Source organism: Brachionichthys hirsutus, unplaced genomic scaffold, assembly GCF_040956055.1.
Source record: "Brachionichthys hirsutus isolate HB-005 unplaced genomic scaffold, CSIRO-AGI_Bhir_v1 contig_304, whole genome shotgun sequence".
Taxonomy (NCBI): domain Eukaryota; kingdom Metazoa; phylum Chordata; class Actinopteri; order Lophiiformes; family Brachionichthyidae; genus Brachionichthys; species Brachionichthys hirsutus.
Window position 1 is genome coordinate 62,097 of NW_027180349.1, and position 25,571 is coordinate 87,667.

At 42.7% G+C, this 25,571-nt stretch overlaps 2 protein-coding genes across 3 annotated transcripts in view; both read right to left on the reverse strand.

The window, feature by feature from the left end:
* LOC137913879 (semaphorin-3A-like) overlaps positions 1–9,062 on the reverse strand; it is a 47,906-nt gene extending 38,844 nt beyond the window's left edge. The window contains exons 1-3 of the mRNA XM_068757500.1: positions 8,931–9,062; positions 7,897–7,968; positions 3,483–3,681 (exon numbers count right to left, since the gene is read on the reverse strand). Coding sequence (XP_068613601.1) covers positions 3,483–3,681; positions 7,897–7,968; positions 8,931–9,062 — 403 coding nt within the window. The remainder of the gene's footprint in view (positions 1–3,482; positions 3,682–7,896; positions 7,969–8,930) is intronic.
* Positions 9,063–17,066: 8,004 nt separating this feature from the next.
* On the reverse strand, positions 17,067–25,335 carry LOC137913877 (rho-related GTP-binding protein RhoA-B-like). 2 transcript variants are annotated; one of them, XM_068757497.1, is made up of 5 exons: positions 25,282–25,335; positions 21,265–21,422; positions 19,585–19,705; positions 18,155–18,285; positions 17,067–17,266 (listed from the first exon to the last, which is right to left on the reverse strand). In XM_068757497.1, the coding sequence occupies exons 2-5, from the start codon at positions 21,418–21,420 to the stop codon at positions 17,093–17,095; spliced, it is 582 nt and encodes a 193-aa protein (XP_068613598.1). In that variant the 5' UTR covers positions 21,421–21,422; positions 25,282–25,335; the 3' UTR covers positions 17,067–17,092. The 2 variants fall into 2 exon arrangements, with proteins under 2 accessions (XP_068613598.1, XP_068613599.1); XM_068757498.1 differs by lacking the exon at positions 25,282–25,335 and having other exon boundaries at positions 21,265–21,435.
* Between the last annotated feature and the right edge of the window lie 236 nt (positions 25,336–25,571).

Sequence of the window (25,571 nt, forward strand, 5' to 3'; positions counted from 1 at the left end):
AAAATTAAGTCATTATAAGTGTGTGTGTGTGTGTGTGTGTGTGTGTGTGTGTGTGTGCGTGTGTGTCAGCCCTCGGCTGCACATGGCCGTAATGACGTTGTGGTGAATAACTGGGATAATTTGGTCATTAGGACAGAGATGGTGGATTTAGGAGCTAATCGGGTGCTTAAGTATTTAAATCTGTTTTTTTGTGTGAGACACATGAACCTGTCTGGTCTCTCAGACCAATCGCACTTCAGCAATTAGACCAAATCTCTCCGATGCCGATAGGACCTCTTCCTATCGGCCGGTTTGTCTGGATCCCGCGTCAATAGCATCTCCGCTAGATAAAGTCACCAACTAATCTATTATACATTAACAGCTGGAATGAATACATGATCTTCCAGATGTTATTACACAAAAACTTTTAACTATTAAGTTTTTTCCAATTAAACTTATATTATTTGAGACTAACCTACAAAAACCCATCCCACCATGCTCCCCTTCCCTTCGTGTCTTTCGTGGACTCCATGGACTTAGATCAGTTTCGTAGTTTCTAAACTAAAATATTTCAAGAACCTCCACACAAAACCTCCAAAGACATCGGCCCCTTTTGTTTTTGCAGTTATTGCCTCGGTAACCCCAGGGGGCCATTCTTATTGTTACGTACCCTCCTGTGTTGTCGCTCCACACTGGAGGTTGTGTATGCCCACATAACCCAGCGGCCTAATGGGAAGGCGCCGACCTAACCGCCATCTGCGCTGATTAACAGCAGAGAGCTGGAGCTGGAGCAACAACCCAGAGACTGTCCCCCCCTGTGATTGATTCTGTACTGGCATCCGGTTAAAGACAATTCAGCGACATCTACACTCAGCATCGCCTCCAAAGCGTTGTGCGTCTCATTGTTTCTAACAGAGCTCAGCATTTTGAGTGATACTCACAGAAAGCCTCTTGCAGCGTTGCTCGCATCGAGGTTTTAATGGCTTGTAGTCGCCCTCAGCCCCGACTTTAAGGGACGCCGCTGTATTGTCTCACAGCCTCCTATGTGTGGACTCATTGGTAGACCGAGATGTGAGCAGTCGACGTCTGAAACTTTGCAGCTCAACACATTTGACTTTTTATTTTATGGCTTGTCTAATGCTGTTTCTGATCTCAAACAGATTCTCATACTGTTTCCTTTATTTATTTATTTTCCCATCTTCTATAGTTGCTTCTCTGCATCTGCTTATTCTCATGTCAGCTTGCTGCTCCAGCTTTCCATCCATCCATCCATCAATGGATGGATTTTTCCATTAGGTGTCAGTTGCACGTTCAAAAGATGAAAGTGTACGTTACGTCTGAGCTCGCAACAACCGGGAGCTGAAATCCTTTTCCAATTAAAACAATTCCAAATGCCTGCTTGATTATGAGAAGGGAAGCGACCACAGCATGGCGCTCCCAAAGAGATAGAGAAACATACAGGAAAGATTATAACTCATCACAATCCCTTCAAATATCATATTTAGTTGTTGCTCTCTTTCCAGAGAACAACACTTCAGACTTAATTTTTTTTTTAAAACCTGTGTTGTTCAAACACAAGGATTCACATGAGGATAAAACACAAAGGAGACTGTGGGCAGAGATCCTGGAGCACACACACACACACACATTCTTTACACGCACATTCAAGGACGTGCAACCACACACATTTAGGCTCAAGGACACTTCAGCAGCGCTTCACATTTTCCCATTCAGATTTCATTCCAGCTAAATTCCCACATGGGAGAATCTGACAAGGTTTCACTTTTCCTTCTCTGCACTTTCTAGGTCACAATTTGTCACCTTCTTCCTCGCTGTCACATCAACTGCTCAACCCCGCTTGTGTGTCCGCTTACGCAAGGACGTGTAATCTATTACTCTTAAACGTATCTAGTAATACAGAATGAGTTTATCTCATCGAGCTAAATGTCCTGATGCCAGAAAAAGCTTTTAATTTGAGGATGAGTCACCCTGATGCGGCTGAGAAGATGGATCTCTGTCCGCTTGAAGATCTTTGTTAATTTATTTTCCCTTTCTTTTTACGATCACATTCGTTATCCCAAAAAAGCTACATTTCCGGCGTGGGTTTTCACGCTTGCGGCTTAACGTCTGTCCCTGTTTGATGGCTTAAGATACGAATGACCAGATCTTCTTTCTGTTCCACAGAAGCCTCACGCCAACACAACTCCCACATTACAATGACAACTGTGCAGCAACTCCTTACCTCAGCCATGAAGGCAAGGAGGTGCACAGAAGCTACGGCGAGGAGGCACCGTGCTCCTGCTCAACACCAGCATGTGGACCCGACAGGTTTTTAACACAATACATCTCAACAAACGAGCTGGAATGTCTCATTCTTCAAGAAAGGAAGCGCGATTGTGTTCTCGTTCAGGTGTTTCCTGCGACTCGGCTCCAACCTGCTGGGGGGGGGGGGGGTCCATGAAGCAGTTCATTTGGTGTTGATGTGAAGGGTTGATTTTAGCCATCAGATTATTACATCGTTGCGTTGTGAGACACAATCTGTGTGTGTGTGTGTGTGTGTGTGTGTGTGTGTGTGTGTGTGTGTGTGTGTGTGGGAGGGGGGGGGGGGGGGGGCGTTTATGACTGAGAGTGTGTTTGGGTGTGAAACAGATAAATTCAAGCTGTGATTTCTGAAGGAACTGAATCTAAAGGCAATAAAAGAGCCGCCTGTCCACTGCCGTTCTTCTCCTCAACGCCTACAGCTCACTGATATTTCATGTCAAAAAGTATAAGTGAAGGATCAAATCTTAGGACCAAAAGGACGTCAAGCTTGGAAGGAACAACGAAAAGGACCATCAGAGCTCCCAGTTTACACGAGATAAAAAGACGTGAATGATAATTATTGTTTTCCAGCGCAAAGAAGAATATTTGCACAATTCCGGGCGAGCTCACTTTCTGTTTATTACAAATAAGGTGGTTTGGATAATCCGTCTACGGCGTATTTACACCCTGTCGGATGGTGTCTCTGTTGATGGTCATCAGTGATGTCTTTAGCGAGTAAGATGTCTTCACAAATGAAAGATTTAATGGACAAAGCAATAAAAATGAAACGCAGGTCAGATGCAGATTGAAGGTTTCCTTTAAACTGCCCTTTCTGTAATCCTTCAGTAATCAATGCAGACGTGTAACTCAGGGACCCGTCTCTGCTGCTATTATTGTGCCTGCGTTGCTCGACGAGGTGAAAATCGAGCCAGTCGTGAGCCGACCCCATGCTGAGAGGAGGTGTAACCCGACGACCGGAGGAAGATCGCTCAATACAGGTTATTAGAGACAGAGGGAAGAAAAGGAGGGATGGAGACAGGAAGGCAAAGGGAGAATGTGTTGTTGTCCACATATCGCATAACAATGATGAAGAAATGAGAAGTTGCATGGGATTCATGCCACCTACCTGTGTGTGTGTGTGCGCGCGTGTGCGTGTGTGTGTGTGCAACAGAAGCAGCAGCAAAGGCAGCTCTGCGTCTTACCGGAGTGTGTGAACTGCAGTCGGGGTTGGGAGGCTCTCCACGCCCCCGTCAGGGTGGCCCCGAGCAGGACCACCGTCACCGGCCAGCACATCCTCCTGCTCCAGGTCAGAGCGGCTGGATTCAGGCGACGAACAGATGCCAACGTAGTCTCAGCGAGGAGCTCGGGCGAAGTGCGGGATCCTCCACACACACTCTCAGGCTGAAGTGTTGCACAGTTTGACTGTGAGTGAAAGTCGATGCCACAGAGATGAGTCCACCCAGTCACAGGTCCCAGTGGGTCGGGAGAAGAATTCCAGATCCTAAGAATTCTTCAGTGCTGCTTTAGGAGGGTGAGACGAGTAACACCCACAGACCCTTTGCCATCTGTGTGTTTGTTTGTGGGTGTGGGTGTGGGTGTAGTTAAATGGGGGGGGGGGATCTTCGCAGATGAAGAGGAGAATATATTCCCCCAAAAAACTAAATTGTCTGCCTGCTGCTTCCTCGTTGCGTGACAGCTCTCTACTGTCTCTTGTCCCGACTCCTCTCTCCATATGACCACTCTCCCCCCCCCCCCCCCTCTCTCTCTCTCTCTCTCTCTCTCTCTCTCAGTGGGAAGCAGCGGGAGCCAGATCCTGCACACACACAAATGTGGGCACACCTATTCAGTGCTCTTGGAAAATCTAGTTAAAATAGAAAAGAGAGAGAAATCAGCCCAAAAGTTTATTTACCCCAGTTAGTCCAATCTCTCTCTCTATCTCTCTCCCTCACTCTCTCCATCTCTCTCTCTCTCAAAATGAGTGGCCATGTATTTGTGAAAGGATAATTCTGCAGAAACGAAATGCAGGTCAAACTTTTCCAGAAACATAAATCATAAGATGCCTAAATATAAACGTCCTCGGTTCACGGAGGTTTTCAGAAACAATTAAAGCAAAGTATTTATTGTCGGACTTCTGCGGGAATTGGGCTGAATATTCTGTTTTCTTTGGATGGGAGGCTCTTGTTAACGGGCCACAGACTGGTTGATAAAATCTAAACATCTTGAGAGGTCAAATCTGGGTCTGAGTTATGATGAACATTAAATATAATGAGCAAAAAAAATTAAATCAATTAAGAGCAAACTTTCTCTCTTCATTTCTCAGTCACCTCCTTTCCTCCGTCTCATTATTTTCTAAATTCTTAAATGCAGTAATTAAAGCTGCGCCTCCTCTCTTGCGTGTTATTTCCATTAGATAGCTTTCACTGCGGTAAAGCAGCACAGGCTACATTTTTCACGAGCTCAGGTTCAATCACAGGCTAGCGGGGGACAATTTATTCATTCTCTGGGATAATGAATTTAGGTTGCGTACAAATGAAGTCTACGCTCCCTCTGAGGATCTCTGATTTTCTAAATCATTTATTATCCAGAATTGTTTGCCGCTGTATTAGCATATGTTGGGTTTTTTCTCTATACAAAGCAGCAGTTTAATTATATAGTTACAGGTCCGGGCATCACAACCTTATTCAGGTTTCAATTGGATGTGACCAAATCTGATCAGCTCATACTCCTTAATTAAGTCATCTAATTATTTACTAGAGGAGGGAGAAACTGCCTTATGGTCGCACAGATGGACGGACCCTCCTCCAGTGAGGACGCAGTGACCCTGGGCTGCATGTTTACATAATTAACATTAAATGCATGAATGCGTTGTCCAAAACATTGGCCTCTGTAATCCCCCCTAAAGAGAACATTTTGCTCAATTTCATGATTTTTTTTTTTTTCCATTGCTGTGGTGATTCAAATGTGTGATAGAGAGGTTTGTGTCACTGCGGGTTCTATCAGTTACAAAATGAAGAATGTGTAACAAGAATCAGAAAATACAATATGAGAACTCAAAATGTCAAAACTCTCCTGAAATTCTTTTGTTTTCCTGTTTGAATATGAAAATGTGAGCGTAAAGGTTTCTTATTTTGTCAAAGTAGGACACAGAAAATGCTGCCCTCATCATTTCAGAATGTGTCTTTATTTCCTGCCTCTTATTATATAACTTAATTAATGAATTAATAAATACATTGATAAATTGTTGGACCCATTCCTGATTTCTTATGTGTTAGCATGGATCTGACACTCAACTGTGGTGGACCTTTAAAAAAAAGAGTTAAATATAGAAACAAACTGAGTAAATACAAAGCAGGTAAATATTTCCTCCCATGTCGCTAACAGCGAGTTGTGCCAAAACAACTTCATGCTTTTGAAAATGTCATGAACAGTGACTTCATTAGATGGTAGTTAGCAGCTCCTGTTGAGTCCAGCTGCAACTAGTTACCTCCTCTGCGTTGGTTTGTCTTTCTGTCTGTCTGTTAGCAAGATAACTCAAACGGTTCTGGACGGATCTTGATGACATTTTCAGGAAATGTTGGTAATCTTACCAGGAACAGTGACGGTGATGATCCAGAAGAGATCCTTGATTCTGGATTACTTTGAATTCTTCATTACCTTTGAAGTCAATGGAGCTTCAACATTTGCCCCTCAATATCTCGGTTGATTATTGACCGATATTTATGGACTTTGACACAGTCATGTAGGGTGTGAACAGAATGAACTCAGGAAAAAATATTAAATTTTAACATTGAAAACCCCATTTACAGATTCAAAACTCTGTTAAAAACACACATAAACTCAGATTCACTTTTACTTTTCATGGTTGGTGTATAAAGATACCAAGAACAATTTAGAACCTTCTGATGGTGAACCAGATCACCATGTGGACGGTGTAAATCTAATTAGGAGGGGAACGAGCTGCTTGGTGGAGGTCTGCGCTCTCTGAGTGCTTATATAGTTGATAGTTGCCTCTGAATACATTTTCACGCATGTGGTTTAAGGATCGATAACCTGACTTGCTGCATGACAGTTTGGAAGGGTATTGTAGTTTTTAATTCCAATATACATTTATCTACTAATATATTGCATATGTACATCATTAGAATAAAAATACATTGATCAAACAAAAGGAAAATAATTATTTTATTTTACACAATAAGTACAAGCCGCATCTAAAATAAATCTAAGCTTGGCTTGACTAGCTGTGACGGTTGAACATGCATCTCCAGTTACAGCATCATTTTTATGGACCTGTCATTTCTGTAGATCCTTTAGTTCCCCTGTTATTAGCTGATACTGATGATACTGATCTGTATTAACAATTCATTGCAAAGGTTTTGCACACACTGAAAAGCATTCCATTCTGTGTAAGAACTGCATGAAGCTCATGAAACTAAAAGGAAATGGGCATACTATTGTCTATAAGTACAAGCACTGCAGCAGAATTGTTGGGGCAATTCGATCTATGCAGCAAGACTAAAGGACGAATTTTCCATGGGTGACTTGTCTCCCTGGGGAAAAGTCACCGAAACGTTCAAAAAGCTCATCACCTTTTCATCCATTGCTGTGAGCGCTCCCCATAATGTAGAATTATAGCAGGACCTCCTAAACTCTTGTGTCCTTCACACGGAATAATTAGAAGCACTGAGCCGCTAGCATTTGATCAGTGCTGCTTGTTAATTGAAAATGATGGCTGTGCAGCTAACTTGAACAAAAAGCCTCTGATACATTTTTGGCAAGTGACATCAGTTATCATTCATTAGCGTGTGAGCTCTGGCTCCTGGGATATTTACTGGGCTCAGATCAGACACAGAGCCGCCCACACACAGCCATTAACTCATGCACATTCCACGTGCTTCATGGGATGAGTCAGTTCAGGTTCAGTTCACTCACTTGGGTTGTCCTGTTATTTGATGCTTTCATCCCTTTTTTCAGGATGATAATGTGACTTTATTCATAATTGATGTTTCTTGTCAAGCTGATCAGAGAAAAATGAAGATAAAGTATTATTTGTTTGTGAAATCATGTGTTCGGGTTCTTAATAAGATATGGATGGCTAGTTGCCTGCAAAAAATAAACTCTCTATGAAGTAAAAGAAAAAAGAGAGAGAGCGCATAATTTATTAATTCACTGTAGGTTGGTCTTAACAGTTATTCTTTGTATATTATTTTTTTAACAGTGGGTAAAGCCCCCCAAGCTGGATCACTTCAGGTTTCATATTAAGAGCTTCAAAGTAAACTAAAATTGCTTAATTAATTTGAGCAGAGAAAAATAACAGCTCCTGTGCAATAAGTAATGAAGTGTCAGAAGCAGAGTAATAACATACTAATAACATATTTGCTTGAACAAACATAAAATAATTATCATTTAATATTCCTCTGGAAGAGTATGTTAACATAACGCAGCTCTGCTTCTAGCTAGATTGCAATCAATGATAAAGCTCGCTTTGATCACAAACTGAAAATAATCAATAATCAAAAGTTTTTAGAATTAAACATGAAACTGTGGGACAAAAAAATTATCACCGAAAAAATATGGTTCAGATTGTGTGCGTCTCCAAAATAGAGTCAGGGATACGACGGCCTCCCTCTCAGTGGTGTGAGACTTTGCTGCCACCTTCTGCTTCTTTCCGGCACTCACCTGAACAAGCTGTCGCGAAAAACACATGCATGAGATTTAGATGGAAATCATCATCTTTAAAATTGCATTTTCAAGTCTTTTCCACACACTGAAGTCTCTAAAACATTCCCAGAGTCCAAACGTCGAAAACTGAAAGTGTCGTAGAACAGGAAAAGTAAACTTTATCTATTCTGGTTTGAACAATGACAGAATAATACCGCTCGAGGTCCGTGTTAGATCGAGAAACTTTATTCCATTGCGTGTACCAAGGGATAAGAAATAAATCATTCGGTATGGTTCAGAATGTGTTTAAACTAAAATATTTATTTGAAAACGGCCGCTGTTTAGACGATGGTCAAAAAATGTAGACGGCAGAGCAGAGCACAAAGTGGTGGAGGCTGCAGAATGAAGAGCGTCATAGGGCTTTCAGGGATGAACGTAACCCAGGAGAAGATACATGGACGTTGTGAGGGAGACCTTGAGTGTGGCTGGTGTTGGGGATGATGATGCAAAGGACAGGGTGTTAATTTACCGTGGCGACCCAGTAGGCGCGATGGGACGAACAACGCTGGCGCGTCAGCACTGTGTCCAGTGCACAAGTGTGCAATTAATATTGATTATAAAAAGCTATTCATATTCAGCTGTCTTTACTTTTGTACAAGGTGTAGCCAGACACAAACAGAGCAATGTAGCGTCTGCTGTCCAGTGCAGTGAAGAATGCAGCGAGTTGTACATTGGGACGAGAACAAACAACCAACCGCCCACAAGCTCAACACAGCAGAGCTGACTCCTCAAGACAAGACTGCACCTTAAATACACCTTAAAGACACCTTAAAGACACCTTAAAGACACAGGACACCAAACGGATTTTATATCTTATAAGAAATAATTATATATTTGTTTATGTATTTACGTAGTAGATGTATATTCAGGATCAGCACTGAACAGCTCCATAGGTAGTTGGCTATATATGGAGCTGTCCAGGGCTGAACCTGAATGTTAACTTCAGCACTGGACAGCTCCATAGGTAGCCGATTCTCTTTGGGAGACCCCAATAGAGAACCCCCCGTGTCTGCGTGGGTTCTCTCCGGGTTCTCCGACTTCCTCCCCACCACCAAAAACATGCGAATTAGGCGAATTGGTTATACTGAAATTGCCCATGAGTGTGTGTGTGAATGATTGTCTCGTGTGTGTGCGGCCCTGCATTGAACTGCCACCATGTCCAGGGTGTGCCCCGCCTCTCACCCGTTGACTGCTGGGACTGGCTGCAGCACGAGCCACGGACCCGGTAACAGGCAAAACATTTGAGATGAATGAATGAATATTGTGAAGGAGAACGTACGGTACTGCAGCGAGTTCATGCGGACGTATTCTCGGCCTGACGTCCCTCATCGACATGCTTTTTAGTCGGTCACGTTCACGTTGTTCGTTCTTCTTCTGCTCCATGTCTTTTGTAGATTATTTCAAGCTGCTGGTGAACTGCAAAAGAAAAGAAGAAAGAAAGGCGACAACTTGTAGAATTCTAGAAAGGTTGAAATTATTACATCAGGATCAGAAGAGCTGGAACTATTCCCCTCACAAATTGAAGCTATTGTTGATTTACTTTGCGTATTTTTGTAAGGTAGGAAAGATATTTCCATGTTCCAACAACCTTTTGTCCTGCAAATGAGGGAATAACGGATGTCGTTTAGCTACTCCAGTTGAGGTTGGGACGGCTGCTTTTGTACGCGATAAATAGCTTGAATAAACGTGCCTTTTTCCACAACTTTCCTGAAGTGCGTCCGTGCGTAAAGTTGCCTTCCGTCGTGTAAATTGAGCCCAGGACTTGACAAATGTGTTTATAATGAAACAAAATGTATCGACATGTTGCGGGTTCGTTGATGGAGATTACATTGTTTGCCAGTGCTGTGCCTTTTGGATTTCTGCTTTGCTCCCATTCATGGATCGTTCTCGGAAATGTGTGAATTAATCCATTTTTAGTGTTATTTCATATGATTGAACACTTTGGTTAATACAATCCCACATAAACATTTTAACTCTGAATTTTATTACATACAAATTTGCTATAATTTACATGCCAACTCTTGAGCATTTAAGCAAACAAGCAACATTTGAACCCTTCACATGAACAACTTCACTCAGCAAACAAGTGGAGAAAATGATATTATACAAAGATGATCATAGTTTAAGTAAGAGACAGGAATTGAATAAAGATTAAATATTATTTCACAGGCTAATGTTGGGTTTACAGCATGCAAGTTTTCCCATCTTTTTTTCATTTTGTTTACCTGCAATGATTTTAGATCTACAGCAGAGGTCACTGTTGAGTGACCAACACAGTGTCAACACAGTGTCGACACGTAATGTGTCAATACGCTCCTTGAGGTATCATTAACCCATCACTACCCAGTAGTAGTTATACTGTAGTAGCAGCCCGATAAATACATAAATACATAAATAAATAACTGAAGTTCATTGTAAAAAAGAAAATTGCGGAAAGAAGGCAGGTCTCCTTAATTTTAGAATCTCGTAGTCTGGGAAAATATTGCATGTACATGAACCCTTTTAGAGTACCGGTAGTCATGTTACATCCAGACAGTGTAATATATGAGTATAAAAAGTATAATGCATAAACACAATTACAATGACTACAACCAGGCTTTACACAAAAATGAGATGACGCTTTAGACATTTAATTAAATTGAAATAATAAATAAACCAGAGCTCTCTCTCTCTCCGCCCTCGCTCGATGCAGATTACCGAATTAAATGATGATAGGTTCTCGTGTAGCCCGCCCCGCCCCCCTGTCCAATAGCGCCCTCCCATTGGTCAGGTTCTTCATTCTTCTTCTTTATCCCATTGGACAAATCGGAAAGGGTGTTGAGCTGATATTGGTGAAATATAGTTGCGCTCCAAAGGGGCTAAAAATAGGACGGTATATAAAGCCAGCCGTTTCGCTGCTTTGCGTGATTCTCCTCTCGGCCGGCGGCCGCGGGAGGGAGACGGAGAGAAGGAGAGAAGGAGAGAAGGAGAGAAGGAGTTAATGGCACCTCCTTTCAGTGCAGCCCTGACGCAAGTGTTGGTTCACAGGCTGGCTCTCCTTTACGCGCCGACGCCCAGCCGTCAGTGTTGGGTGGAGGAGGCAGCGACGCGCTTCCTTCCTCCTTCTCTCCGGGAGCGTCTCCCTTTTAGACCGAGTTCTTCCCCAAAGCAAAGTTTTGCACACAAATAATGAGCTTTGAATAATCAAGACATGTGACAGACAGTAAGCTTCACTGTGAATGCTGTCTATCAGTTATAACTGGTGTGTAAATGGAAAGGGAATTGTTTTTACAAACATTATTTTAGGTTTAAAGCTGAAACATTCTGTTAATCAATAAACCAGAAAAGTTTAAATAGCCCAAAAAAACAGATCATGCAAGTGGTTTCCTTAATAATATATAATAAATGAGACTGAAATCTCTAAATAATTGAATCTCTTGATTAAAGTGTTTTTAGTTCTTTGCTATGCACAGCCTCAGGAAGCAGCTTCCTGCAGCCCATTCCTCCTGGACCAGATCCTCCATTTCAGAAATATTCCTGCAGGTTTATAGGCTGCAACCATCTTCTTCAACTCCCCAGATATATATATATATATATATATATATATATATATATATATATATATATATATATATATATATATATATATATATATATATATATATATTTGCCTGAATTCAATCATATGGCAGCCTCTCCAGAATGACTCGGAACATTTTCTGAAGCCAATGCCTTTGATGGACTTTCAGGAATGTTTGGGATCACAGTCCTTTGTAACATCAAATGACAACCTTCCAGTTTCCTCACAGATGGAGAGGCGTTTCTTTCTCGGAGCTCCTCCTCCCTGATGGAATCCATCTTACACTCAAAGATGTGCTTCAGCATGTGCTTCGTTCTTCATCCTCCAGACCCATAGGCCCCCAAATTACAGATTTATTTCATAATTTCACAGAACATCATCTCCAAATGTCTGTGTTGTTTTGTTCCCCCCCACCCAGATGGCTTTAGCATACTGGAACTGACTTTTCCTGGGCTTTCTGCTCAGTCGCAGTGAACGTTTCGTGGATGGCTCATGCAGCCCTGCGGTAGATTTCAGCCTTCACACAGGAAGCTTTGGGACTGTTCTGCAAAGTCTCTCGATTAGTGATTGAACAACATCGAATCTACAAATGTGTTTTCTCATGAGAGATGCGATTTAGGGGATTGATTAATTCTACGTATACTGATTAAAAGTATAGTCTTAAATGTGAGACAGATTATCTTGTCTTGTTGATCTATTTCAGGGACAGGCAACCGTTTTCATGACACGTGCTACTCTCCAATATACTCAAGCCCGAAGTGCCATCCCTTACTTCTTTAATAAAATAATTTGTAAATGATCTTTTACAGTGTTTTGCAGTACTTAAACATGTTTACTGAACTACCAAGTGCCTTAGTTGGCCGCTAAATGTAATAGTGCACATCTATGAATCAGTGTTGTGTAGGACACACACAGAACTTACCGCAGTCGATAGGAAAGCCTCCTTCATGCATTCTCCGTCAGAGAATGGTTTTCCATGTTTTGCTATGCAGTGAGAAATCTTATAACTCCCCTTGTTGCCTGGTTTTTAACAGGCAAGCGTTCCGTTTTATCCGGCTCATCTCTAAAGTTTATTTTGTGTTTAGTCTCAAAATGCCGCCGCACACGTTCACAGCAAAGGGTGCATATTGCCTGGTCCTCTTGAAATAAATCCATAATCCTTTGTCCAACCATGTTTGAAAGAATGACTGGAACCAGGTTAACTTGCAAAAACTGCTAGACAGTCTTTTTTTGTTGTAAATTAACTTTATTAACAAAATCAACGCTGCTAGATAGTCTTTTTCTAATGAACTTTATTAACAAAAGCATCCTGCTGATCGTCTTTTTCTAATGAACTTTATTAACAAAAGCATCCTGCTGATAGTCTTTTTCTAATGAACTTTAACAAAATCACGCTGCTATAGTCTTTTTCTAATGAACTTTATGAACAAAATTATGCTCCTCAATAGTCTTTTTAAAATTAACTTTATTAACAAAATCACGCTGCAAGATAGTCAACTGAAACACAGAGCCTTAGGTGACGCGCTGACTCAAAGCTGATCACTTCCGCAAATGCGCAGTGCGCTCTGTTTCTTGTGAGGCGTTAAATACAATAAAATATTAATTTTAATAATTAATATTTTTTGCCTCTTCGCGTGTCAAAGTACCATAAATACCCTCGCGTGCCAGGCGTATTTAGGTTGCCGACGACCCCTGATCTATTTGTTCTTGTTTAATTTAGTTATTGCAAACAGATGGTTAATATATTCATAAAAGCACAATGGTGGTCAAGTTGCTTCCAACTATAACCGTAGCTCCTTGTATTTCCAATTAATTGCTAATCCCATGTGAACGTCTTCTATTTAAACCAGTGTTTTTGTGTCTAGCATAGCATGCTCATTCTATTTGAGTCTAATGTTCCATTAACTCCAGTGAGAGGTGAAAGCCAGTCTGTAGCGCCTGATCAGAGTGAAGCAACATGGATATCAGCAGTTTAACACTTAAAAACAACATTATGTTCTTCACATGGTCGGGAAAAGCACTAAATCTGGAAATGAAGGAATGAAGAAACAGATCCTGGAAGCCAATGGCCTCAGTATCTGGAAGTGGCTTCTGTTGGAGGCCAGATGTCCTGGACCGCCTTACAGTGGCGTACGGAGAAGCTCCATCGCCGGAGGCCACCAACGTGTTCCTTGCTTGTTCCTTCTTTGCATTTTCAATCAGCCATTTTCAGTCAGAAAAACAGGCCAGATTCTTTCCTCTGAAATCCATCCACCGTGCCTCCTGTAATCCATTCATTTGGAAGCTCTCGGCTGTTATCCATCTACCCATTCCATTTTTTCGTATACTGTCCCTTCCCCTCGTCCTCCTCCTATCCCTTGTATCAAGGCTTATAACTGTATCTAGCTCACCCACATTGTTTAATATGAGGAGATGGATATGAAGAGTGCGGCCAGTGATTTGAAATGTATGCAAGAAAATAACAGAAACATACTCGCATAGATTAAAGAAATAGCAGGTTTTAAATATTCCAAAAAAGAAGATACATGTCTTTCTTGCACCTCACTTCACTTTTAAAATAATAAGTTATTTTGGGTGAACATGCTAGCAGGTGAGATATAGACCCCATAAAACACATCCTCTAGTATAGAGGATGTGTATAGTATAGAGGATGTGTTTTATGTGCTATATATATATTAGAAAGTGTGAGATCTGTGCTGCATGTGGAAAAGACTTCATATGGCCAAATGTATGTTCCTAAAAGTCCGGCTCACTGTCGGTTCCTGTTTCATCCCAACTCACACATAATCCAGTTTATTCTTGGATTTAAACTCAATAGTTCCGTGCTTTTCCGTAGACCTCCGCAACATCCAGCATCACCCCGCACAGGCTGAAACCGCCTCGATTTAACATCCCACACGCTCCTTCCTCCTGCAGCGCCGACCTGCCACACTGCTGGCTGCTTTTCTTAGCGGTGTGCTGGTGCTTAGTGTTCAGCCAGAAATTCTCTTAATGGTTCTAGTTCTACTCACCTGTGGAGATGATAAATTGTTTTTGTTTCTTAAGTAAAAGGCCACATGACAATAATGATGATGCGTTAGTCTTATATAGTGCTTTTCTGATGTGTATGATATTAAATATTCCAAAGAATCAACAGCACGAAGGTCCTGGGTTCAAATCCTCCCTCAAACTTAAGATAAGCAGTTAAGAAAATGAAAAATGAACATTACCCGCAATTGTTTTGATTAATATACTGTATATTCTTCAGCTTTAATTGAAAATGATTTTTCATCTTCCCTCCTAACTTGACTGACAATTCCTCACTGTGTTACTTGTACCGGCGTTGAGGCTGAAGACAAAGCAGCAATCATTCATTCATTCTTCATGTGTATTGATTGAAATTGAGAGCTCTTCCCCATCACCCCACTGAGACCACAATGAATAGGACCTAAAGCATTAGAGAAAGTAATTTATTACACAAACCAGAGCTAGTTTACAAATACAGTTTCCAGTCCCGTGCGTGTTTGTATATCCAGTATGAACAAACCCACATCTCATATTTACAGACTGCCCGGTTTTCCACTTCCTTTGTTTACATCACTGGTTCATCATCCAAATTAAGGATTTAAAAATACAATAAAATGTAGAAATCAGAATTTGTACATGATCGGGAGACATAAATGTGATTCTCTTTTCATTGTAGTTTGTGTGAAAACAAACAGAAGAGCTAGGGTGTGGTCCTAGCGACGCTCCAGACTGTCCGAAAACAGCATCAGACAGGAGTGACTGACGGCGATTCAGAACCAATTACAAAATCAGCAAAGTCAGCTAAAGCACACAAGAATCATAAACTAAAGCAACAACACATAATCAGTCCCCTCGTCTTCCGGCTCTTATTTTAAATACTGACATAACATATTTGACTTCTTTAAAAGCAGGAAATAAAGTATAAAAACAACAAGAGCAGGTTACTGGAAGAGGCTCCTCCCTGGAGGCCAGAAAGAACAGGAGGCGACAAAACGGTCGGGAGAGCTCGAGTCTGGCCGCAGAGAGTCAGGGAAGGCTTCTGGCAGATAAATCCAAAACATCACTGGCCTTCCTGAACCACTTTTTTACGGCAACCCAAAGGACCCAAATTAAAACAATTCCAACAACGCACATGCTTAATGCTCACTGGGCTTCCCAACATGACTAATTCCTGCAATTCCCTGCACAACATTCCGGATATAAAGGTTGGGATGTTCCTTTTAATTGTTAAAGCAGGTACCAACAGAACACCAATAAGGCAGGGATACATATGGTTAAACCCAGGCACGTTTGTAACCCTCAAACATTAACTAAGGATAAATAATGGTTGCTCATCCCCAAATATGGGCATCAGTAATGTGCATGTAAACAAATCTCCCCTCCCCTTGTTCTTTTGTCCTGGTCTGAAACCTGGAGGCGATGAGGACCAGCAACCGGCTGTGTGGGAAGGGACGGGAAGGGATGGGAGCAGAGCTAGCTCAGGTTGCCCTCTGCAGGGCAGGAAGCTACCACTGTCACCCAGCAGAGACACGGTTAAATTCAGCCCAAAGAAATTTAGCATCAGGGCAAAGATGATCACCTCCTAAAGTAGACCAACCCATCCTCGGCAAAAATGTGGGTAGAGTTTAATTTGTAGCCTCGAGACTACGCCGCTACTTTTAATGTTCACTTCTGCACAGCCTCCTACAGCACTGCTATAGGCCAGGCGGTGTTTGATTTACAGACAAAATCATTTCCTTTACAACCAAAACAAAGGTCAAATTTGATATCAATCGAAACTGAAATCATCTGCAGTTTATACGCAAACGGAGCATTTGTGTTCCTGTTTGAGAGAACGCTGCAACGGGCCGGGCCAGCGTGTCCGTCATGGGGTCGGGAGAACTCAAACACCGCAGCTGTAAATGCCTTTAAAAGAAGGAATCCTCTTGGGGACTGACAGATTCTTGTTGGGAGCACCATTTTGGCAGTGCTTTGTCTCCTGTGCTTCGCTCTTCCCATCCCTCCAGCCCACCTCCACACAGCGCCGAGCTCCAGGCGTGGCCAGTGCGCTGGTGGCTGTTGCTCATTCACGTGCTGACTGTTTGCCCCAACCCAAATGCCAAGTCATTCAGGCAGGAAACTAAACCATGCTTTACGTAGTCCACACTGAACATAGCAACTTCAACATCCCATAATTCACCAGGAGATCTACCCCCCCCCCCCCCCCCCCCCCCCCCCCAATTAGCTCGATTTTTAGAAAGGATCTTTATCAGTGTGGATGTTTGGCTGGTGTCAATTTCCCACCTGCATCGTAACGAGGCCAATAGCAGTCGTCCCATTACTGCCCTGCCATCGGTCCTTCTACCCGCCCACCCCTCCATCATAACCTCCCAAACCCAAGTCCAGGGTGAATTCAGTCCACCATACAGCCGGTTTACAGCGGCAGGCTTTTACTGCACTGTTGCCCCTCCCTCCCGCACCCATATAGTAATCCCACCCCCCCCCGGTACAATAGCCCAGAGGAAGTCTGTCCAAATGTTGGTCACTTTACAGCAGAACACATTTACTGCTCTTCTTGCCACGACGGGCCTGCAGCGCCGCCCTGGTGGCCATCTCAAACACCTCTCGCACGCCGTCCTTGGTCTTGGCAGAGCACTCCATGTAGCCGAACGCTGCGATTCGTCCGGCCATATCCCTGCCCTCCTCTGTCCTCACGGGCTCCTATTGGGCGAAGGGGAAAACCAACAGTTTGGTTTAGAACCGTTTCGTCTCTATCCAGACAGATCCCCAAAATACACTAGTAATGTTAACACTTTGTAGGAAATGTGGTTACAATGTCACTAAAAGGACCAAACACGCCCCCCATGGTCCTTTGGGGGCATCAGCCCTCTGTTAATGCATGAATGACAAATGTACACAAAAACGTTTCGGAGAGCATTCCAGAGGCACTAGAACAATTCTCTCCATTGAATAGACGAAGCCTTAGAAGAGGTATGTTCTAGTTAGTTTACGGTTATCGAGGTAAACAGACACGTTTCTCTGCAAGATTCTTTCCACGCTGCCAGAAACTAATTTACCTTTGAGCTTGTGCGTGGAGAAAGAGACGTTCAGATGCATTCCGTCCACATAGGACTCATCTGTATTCTGGTTGTGTTTGCGCTGCACCGATACCGGCGCAGTTTCATGCGTTTGTCATTTTTTAGGAATGAGCACCAATAGTCACACAATACAACGCTATCGTAATACTAAACCAAAGACCTCCATTTACATCACCGCTCGTACTAAAATATGCATTGTAATCTCTGTAGAGACGCGTGTCCCTTTCAACGATTTTCACCTCGATATCCTGTTGCATAACGCGTTACACGAGTTTTATTGTGGTTATTCTGTTTATTACACCTGAAAAGAAATCCATAAATACTCCCTACTATGACGATCTCAAGTTCCTCATTTGCGTCCTGAGATGGATGCTCTTCTTAAAGTTACAGGTCATTTTATTATCATAACTTATTTTCAAACAGGATACACGCAGCTTTCCTACTTTGGTTATTTTAAAAAGGGATACTTCATACATACTACTAGGGGTACAGAAGAACAATAAAGCAGTACCTGCTTCATCTTGGCCAGCTCTCGCCGTGTGTGCTCGTCATTGCGCAGGTCTTTCTTGTTTCCTACCAGGATGATGGGAACGTTGGGACAGAAATGTTTGACCTCTGGGGTCCACTTCTCTGGAATGTTCTCTGTGAAAGGAAAAACGACCAGCGCAGGATGGATTAACAACTATTTTCAAAATAGGTCTCAACATTGCGTCTTAGTCAGATGCTGCTCATTTCCTCTGCAGGAATGATGAGTATACGTTATGTTACTTCACGCTTTTTCTTTAGTGTTAGGCCCTCCCCTAAATATTTATGATAGGGGAAACACTGCTGAGTATTCAGCGAGTGTCTGCAGAGTCTTTGAGAGGACGAGGTAGGATTTCCCTTTGTAACGTGGATTTCATTCTGATCCAACTACGTAGCCTTTTAAAGTCTGCTACAGCATTATTTTCTCCTGAAATACCTTGATTTAAGATAATCTCCTCTCACCAAGTTTGACAGAAAATCAGGTGTTTATTTGTTGACAGCGGAGACAGCCGGTCTTTGAATCACAGTACAATCAGATGAATGAAGCTATGTGTTTCAAAGCAAGGAGAATTATACGGGTACTATTCGGCTCCAGCAACCTGGCTGGAAGTCGGAATGGATGCAATTCAGAACGGGTTTTTGCACGTCGCTCAGATCGTAACTCGGACGGTACCTGCACCCGCACAGTAACTAGCAATGAAGTTAACTGTTCTAGATTCAGCTTTATTATTTCGTTTGCTTTTCATTCATTCTGTGAATGTGCGCTGAACACTAGTGTTAACAATAGATCGCACTTAAAAAAAAACATTTTAGAATGGAAGCAGGGTATCAGAATTTATAAAATTTAAATTATTCTACAGCCTCCGGAATAAATCAGAAACAACTGCCAGAGGTCTTAAATTCATTCATGTTTTGTCAGGTCAAAGTTCAGTGCAGAGCCTGCTCCAGCACAGGCGTAAACGTAAATATACTTTGATTTTAACAATGTGGGCTAAACGGTCACCGGAGATGAATACAGGAATATTAGATTGCTTGCATATTTTCCAGCGCCGCACAAACAGCACTATACCCATTCTTTCCTTGCAACAGCCGACTGTTTATTGTCTGTGCATGCAGACGCCTAAAAAACAGGAAATGTATGTAATCAAGTGAATAATCCTTCACCCTCAAAGGAAATGCTGCCATTCTGTCCTGTCACAGAAACGGACAATGGAACCTCGACGACAGCTTATACGACAGTATTCTGATTAGACTAACACCTACAAGATAATCCCACAATTTAATTTAAAATATGCATAAACTAGCTACTTCTGAAGACGAAACATAGGACACAGGGGGAGTCGTGCATAATAAGAAAAAAAAAAAGAGGCTGTGCGGGTATTCAATGCGGTTCCGTGGGTGTGGTGTGGTTCGTACCCAGGCTGTCAGGGCTGTCTATGGAGAAGCACATGAGGATGACATCGGTGTCAGGATAAGAAAGAGGCCTGAGCCTGTCGTAGTCCTCCTGACCTGCAGTGTCCCACAGGGCCAACTCCACCTGACAAATGAATCGGGGGTAGAGGAAAGCAAAATGAGAAGGAGGAGGAAGGAAAAACATCCATATAAATTCTGTTCAGAGATTGTGTTTAAATCAGCCCATAAACTAAGAAGTACACAAGTAGTGCAGCTGAATGACACACAACTGCTACAATGTGCACTTTTTATTCTTAAATAACCAGGTCAAGGTCTCTAACTACCTACAATTACCGTGGCTTTCTTAATGTGGTCCTACCAGGAACGGTGCAGTGATCTGAGGCCTACTACAACCGCAAAAACCCTAAAACAACTCAAAATGTTGATGTCCCCTTCCATATTTGGACTCACTGCATCACTGCGAGTCCCATTTATTTGGAGCTTTTGGCCCTCAGTTTTATGCAACCCTGAGAAACAGCTGAAACTACCACCTCCAGTGGTGAACCAGCTCTTAAAGCACTTAGTGACCTAGCGAGACACTCCAGGCGCTATTATGGGAAAGTAAACCAGAACAAGACATTTAGGGAAAACGGCATCCTCCTCAGATGCGCAGAGGGCTAGAAAAGATCCAACATTAAGCCACAAAGACGTCTTGAGCTGCAGTTTCCCAGAATAGTAGTGACTCATCAATGAACAGGCACCATGTTCTGGGATACAGCGGATATTTACATCGAAATCACACATGAACACTATCAGAGTGTTCGTCTCCAGCCACAGAACGAGAAACCACCAGCATAAAATTAGACACAAGACACTCACAACTGTAGTTTATTGCAACGACTGAACACGCAAATATTTGACCTTTCATTTTACAAAGGTCCGTCGTGAGGCTTAAGAAAGCAATTTGCAGAAAGAAAATGGCTGTAGATGCCTGTTGAATATGAAGGAATGTGTGAAAATGGCGCAGCAGATTTTTATCAACACTCGCTCACTTTGCCTTGAAGGAAGAATTAAAGTGCTGAGCACGATAAAACTCCAAGGGAACAAATTCAGCCCTGCTAGCAGCCCAAGAAGCATTGCTAAAAGATGTTCTGTGACGTTCACAGGCACGGCAACATGCGTTTTCAGCTGACCTATCATTTTTGAACAAATGATGTGGAGTTCTGAAGGGGGCTATGTCTCCCTGAACCTGAGAGCTTTTCAGTAATTCAACTCACCCCAAATAACCTATTTGGAGTGAAATTGATGAGTTGTGAAGTGAAATGCTATGAGCATTGTCATTGGTCTAAATTTTATTTGTACAATCCCCAATCCAATATCAAACAAGCTAAAGTTATTTGATATTGCTGTTCACGGAAAACACATTGCGAAATTGAGTTGACAAAAGCTAATTTTCGATGACAATAAAAATAAGGTACTCAACCCCCCCCTAAAAAATTCTCAAAGAATTTAGATAATTCACAGAATTCAGATTCAATTTGCATTCAGACTGACTCTTCTGATCAGCGAAAACGCATCTGTGTATTAAGCATAGTGTGGTACAATCACGCTGAATTAGAGATAGGCTGGAATAAATTACTGTACCCAGAGGCACCACACATTAAGGATGGACAGGCTGATAATAGGATCACTGAAATGTCTCACCTGTTTGCAGTCCACCTCTATGTCAGCAACGTAGTTCTCAAACACAGTTGGGACGTAAACCTCAGGGAACTGGTCCTTGCTGAAGACGATCAGAAGGCAGGTCTTTCCACAAGCTCCATCGCCCACGATCACCAACTTCTTACGGATGGCTGCCATCCCTACAGGAAGACACGTCGAACAAGGTACAGCGGACGATTGCAGAGAGAATATGGCAAGAATTAGATTCAGACAGGCAGCCATTACAGAAGAGTATTGAACAGTCCAATTCAGAACAAACAAAGACAAACTATACCAGACATCATGGCAGGAAAATAGAAACTGGTTTCCAAACTGAGGTTACTCTCAGAGTGTGCTGGAAGACGAACGGAAAAATATCTCCAAACAGCAACAATCATATTTTTGACTTTAATGTTGAGGTTTCCTCATCTAAAGATAGAAGCCTGAAAAAAAAAAAGCAGGACACCAGCTCACATTTGGGCACTTTTAAAGGAAAGGGCTGAGAATGTGTGTCGACACAAACCTGAAATCACAAACTCTCTCTATGCCAACTGCATCCTGAATTAAAGATTGAGCTCAAACTGAACTCTTTCGTTTTGTGTGAATGACAAAACTGTTGACGCCACAATAAAAAGGATAAATTCCCTGGCTGTGATGTACGTTAACGTCATGGTAAGAGGCGGAGAGGGGACTTTTTAGAATTCTGGTCCGTCATTACACAGCAACATACAGGCGTCGGACATTAATAGATCGACACACAACATGACGCACACGAATGGGAAGTGAGATTTATCTGAGGTTCAAGACATTTATATCTGGAAAGACCCAACAGACTTGTCAGTGCGAGTCTGAGAAAAAGCTTGCCAAACTTTGAAAGGGGAAGTTGGGGCAATCGAGATCCACGCCGACTTCTGTCACTGGCTGACAGCAGTTCAGACCACTTCAAATTTGAGAAAGACTTTCTACAAAAAGACACCAAAAACAGTAACTAGGTATAACTCCACTGCATTCCCTACACAATGTAACACACAAGCTTTGCGACCGTTAAATTGTGACCCAACAACTGAAAAGAACCACAGTTGTGTTACTTCTAACAGAGCGTGATCAAAACATGAAACAGGATTTCCCTTCGTACATGAACAGGAAGCAGTCCAAACAGCTCCAGTTGCCGGTTATGGAAACAGACACAATCACTTTATTCACCAACTTAATGGCAAAAGCACACCATTTGTCATGGGCTCAGAGACACAACTTTCACACCCACACAGCGTATTTACCAGCTACGACAGAAGGAACACATAAAAAGGCAATAAATCAAGGCGCATTCTCTTCGAGTCCACGCAGCACTGTTCAGTCTCAACGTTACCTCCACAGTCTGGAATCTCAATCGCAGTCAGGGAGCGTGTTGGTTAACACCCATTATATTTCTGGACACATCAGCCAAACCAAACCAATTCTATTCCTGGGGCAGAAACACGGCGAGATCATTCCTTGTGGAAATTTGACTAGAGCTGTGCGATAATGCGGTAAGGAGGGGAAAAAAAGCCTTTGACTGTCATTATCGTAAAGACGTTGCGAAACATTTTCAGTTCTTTCAGATATTTTAAAGACCGTCAGTTATTGCTTCATTTTATAATTTATTTAGACCTTTTTTTGTCTGAAGAACAAACCAATGGGAGGTGCTGCAAGCACCCTGGAAATGATAGATGAATGCTCCAAGTAGGACAGTTGTGTCAAAAAAGATTAGACCATTCCCTTCTCCATTGGGGGGGGGGGGGGGGGGGGGGGGGGAGAGATAAGACATAAAATGGGGGCAGTCGTAGCCTGAAGGTAGCCGTATGGTCAATGTTTAAAATGGTTGACTAATGGCTGAAATGGGCGAAGAACATAATGTGTCCTTCTTCCAACAAATGATGTTGCAGTCCATCAGGAAATGATCTAAAGTCAAACATTATTCTCTAGGAAGTGGACAGCCAGCATTAATCTGTGTCATTGTAGATTATCATTATCATTGTAGATAATGCGCTAATCATTTACCGATTACTTTTCATGTACAAAGGTCGATAGGTTTATTTCAGAAGGTGCAATGAAACACTTGGTGGTTTTCAAAGTGAATAAAGAGTACTTTCCAAATGTAACAAGATCTAACGGCCCAAAAATGTATAAATAAGAAAATTAAAGAAATCACACAAGTGAAGGATACACAAGTACAGACAAGGATACACGCTTAATGCATGCTACGTACGCTTTATTACAATGTGTATAAACAGAGCAAATGTTCTGATACACCTCATCTGTAGTTTAACTTCAAAGATGGCTGCGTACCCTGTAAAACGCCCCCCCCCCCCATATTTAACAGCGAGTCTGCCAATTAAACCTACTTCTGTATCCATCATTACATTTTCAACAAAAACTCAAAACTACTGAGTTTCGTTGACCATTTCTGAGGAACTGTGTGTTCTCCCTCGCTCGCTTCCTTGTAATGACACAATGTTCAACGGGTTATCAAAAAAGGTTAATGTGTGCTTGATGATTCATCGGCACGTCCTTTGGAAAAGACGACGTTGCATCAAAAAGCTTGTGCGTTTTCGCTGGGAAACACCCCAGAATGAGTCCTTGGCGTGAAGCGTTAGCTCCAGCGTCATGACGACCGACTACAGGCTGATTAACACCAGTTTCTGAGACAGACTTTTTCTTTGAACGCCTGACGTGCATTCCAGTGGGCAGATGAATAATACCAATAACGTGAAAAGGACATTAAAAATAAAAAAGGTTTGTCTTTCCTGGTTTTGTGCCAAACTAAAGGGCAAAGGCCTTTGATTATTAGGAGACTTTGAAGGACAGATTTTTCACGTAGACATCGAATGAAGGTTTTACCCGTGGCTGTTCAAACAAGTCTGCTTATCCTGCATGATTTGTTTCCGTCCTGGCACCGTACGGCGATTACACATTGTACGGGGTTTTACGTCTTGAAATGTTCCTCAAACACACACATTTTTATGCGAGCCTGGGCAAACGACACAATAAAAGCATACTGCTGCCACACCCACCGGCTTTCGCTCGCTGTCGCAGCCTCCAAGTACAACTCACACACAGAACACCGTCAGACCCGTCGTTAATAAATATATAACATTCTAATAGGGTCATTCAGTCCTTTCTTTGACATCCGTCCTTGACCATTTGACTAGCCGACACAAACGATCGATAAAAGTTATGCGTTTCTTTTGAGAGGTTCCAGTGTTGGGTCAAGCATCATGTTAAAAATCAGCTCCCGACTGGGTGGGTCCCCAGAAAGATGGCGTCATCACACAGGCAACAGATGGCTAGTGTGTCCGCAGTGGAAGAATGGGTGGGTGGCCCAAATCCAAACGACCCCCCCCCCCCCCCAAATGTAAAAATAAGACTTTACAGAGGCTGAAACATGACAGGAGAAACCGCAAAGCTCGAGTCCCTTCAAATAGGCCGTGTGCCTGACTGCTACGGGCGTGTCACAAAAATCAGCAAAATTAGGAAATGGAGGCTTTTTCGTTTAAACACAACACAATGAATCATTAATTTGTGCCATGTCTAGTCCGGACATTTTTATGGAGAACACCGGAGGAAAAGCATTCAGTGAATATTTAACTAGCACAATAGCCATTCAAGAGGTGGCACCGATCCGTGGGGAAGCCGCCTGGTCAGACCAGCCCGGGGGGCTCATTGTTTGAATTCGACCGGATCTCCAACCATTACGGTTCAGCGTAACGGTTGGATCAATGCGCAGTGCTGAAGCCCAGCTGCGGGAGTTACAGCACTCGGCGTACCACGGGTCTCTCTCGCCGGGGCGCTGAAAATGAGGTCGGCCGAAGGAAACTCTAGTCTAGCTATCGCGGGCTAACCTCGCTAGCCGCTAGCTCTGATAACCACGACACCCTAAAAGCCACGGACAACTTTTACAATGGCCGTGTATGTCTTTAAACCAAACAGTGCGGGATAAGTTGTACATAATAAAACCAAATGTATGGACAAAAGTCGTTTTACCTGTCGTTTACGTGGCTCGCGGAGGGATATCTTCTGTTTCCTGGGGCAGAGTTGCTTTATCGACCCCTCGAGCAGCTCGCTGCTTCCGCTTAGCCTCAATTCAATGAATGAATTACTGGACGGGAGCGCGCAGTCAGGGTTTGTAGCCGGAGGCGAGGGGGAGGGGTGACTGGCACGAGCCTGAGAGCCACACCTGCGCGGGCACGGAGAGAACGAGCGCTGAGAAAGCCTAGGGCTTTATTACCACTGAATGAGGATCTGTAACGCGCCGCGCGTGTAACTACAATCTA

Coding starts and splice junctions, on each gene's coding strand:
- LOC137913877 (XM_068757497.1), bottom strand. CDS start 21,420: ATGGCAGCCATCCGTAAGAAGTTGGTGATCGTGGGCGATGGAGCTTGT. Junction 18,286..19,584: donor AGACAGCCCTGACAGCCTGG/GTACGAACCACA, acceptor TTCCTTTCACAG/AGAACATTCCAGAGAAGTGG. Junction 17,267..18,154: donor AGCTGGCCAAGATGAAGCAG/GTACTGCTTTAT, acceptor TTCGCCCAATAG/GAGCCCGTGAGGACAGAGGA.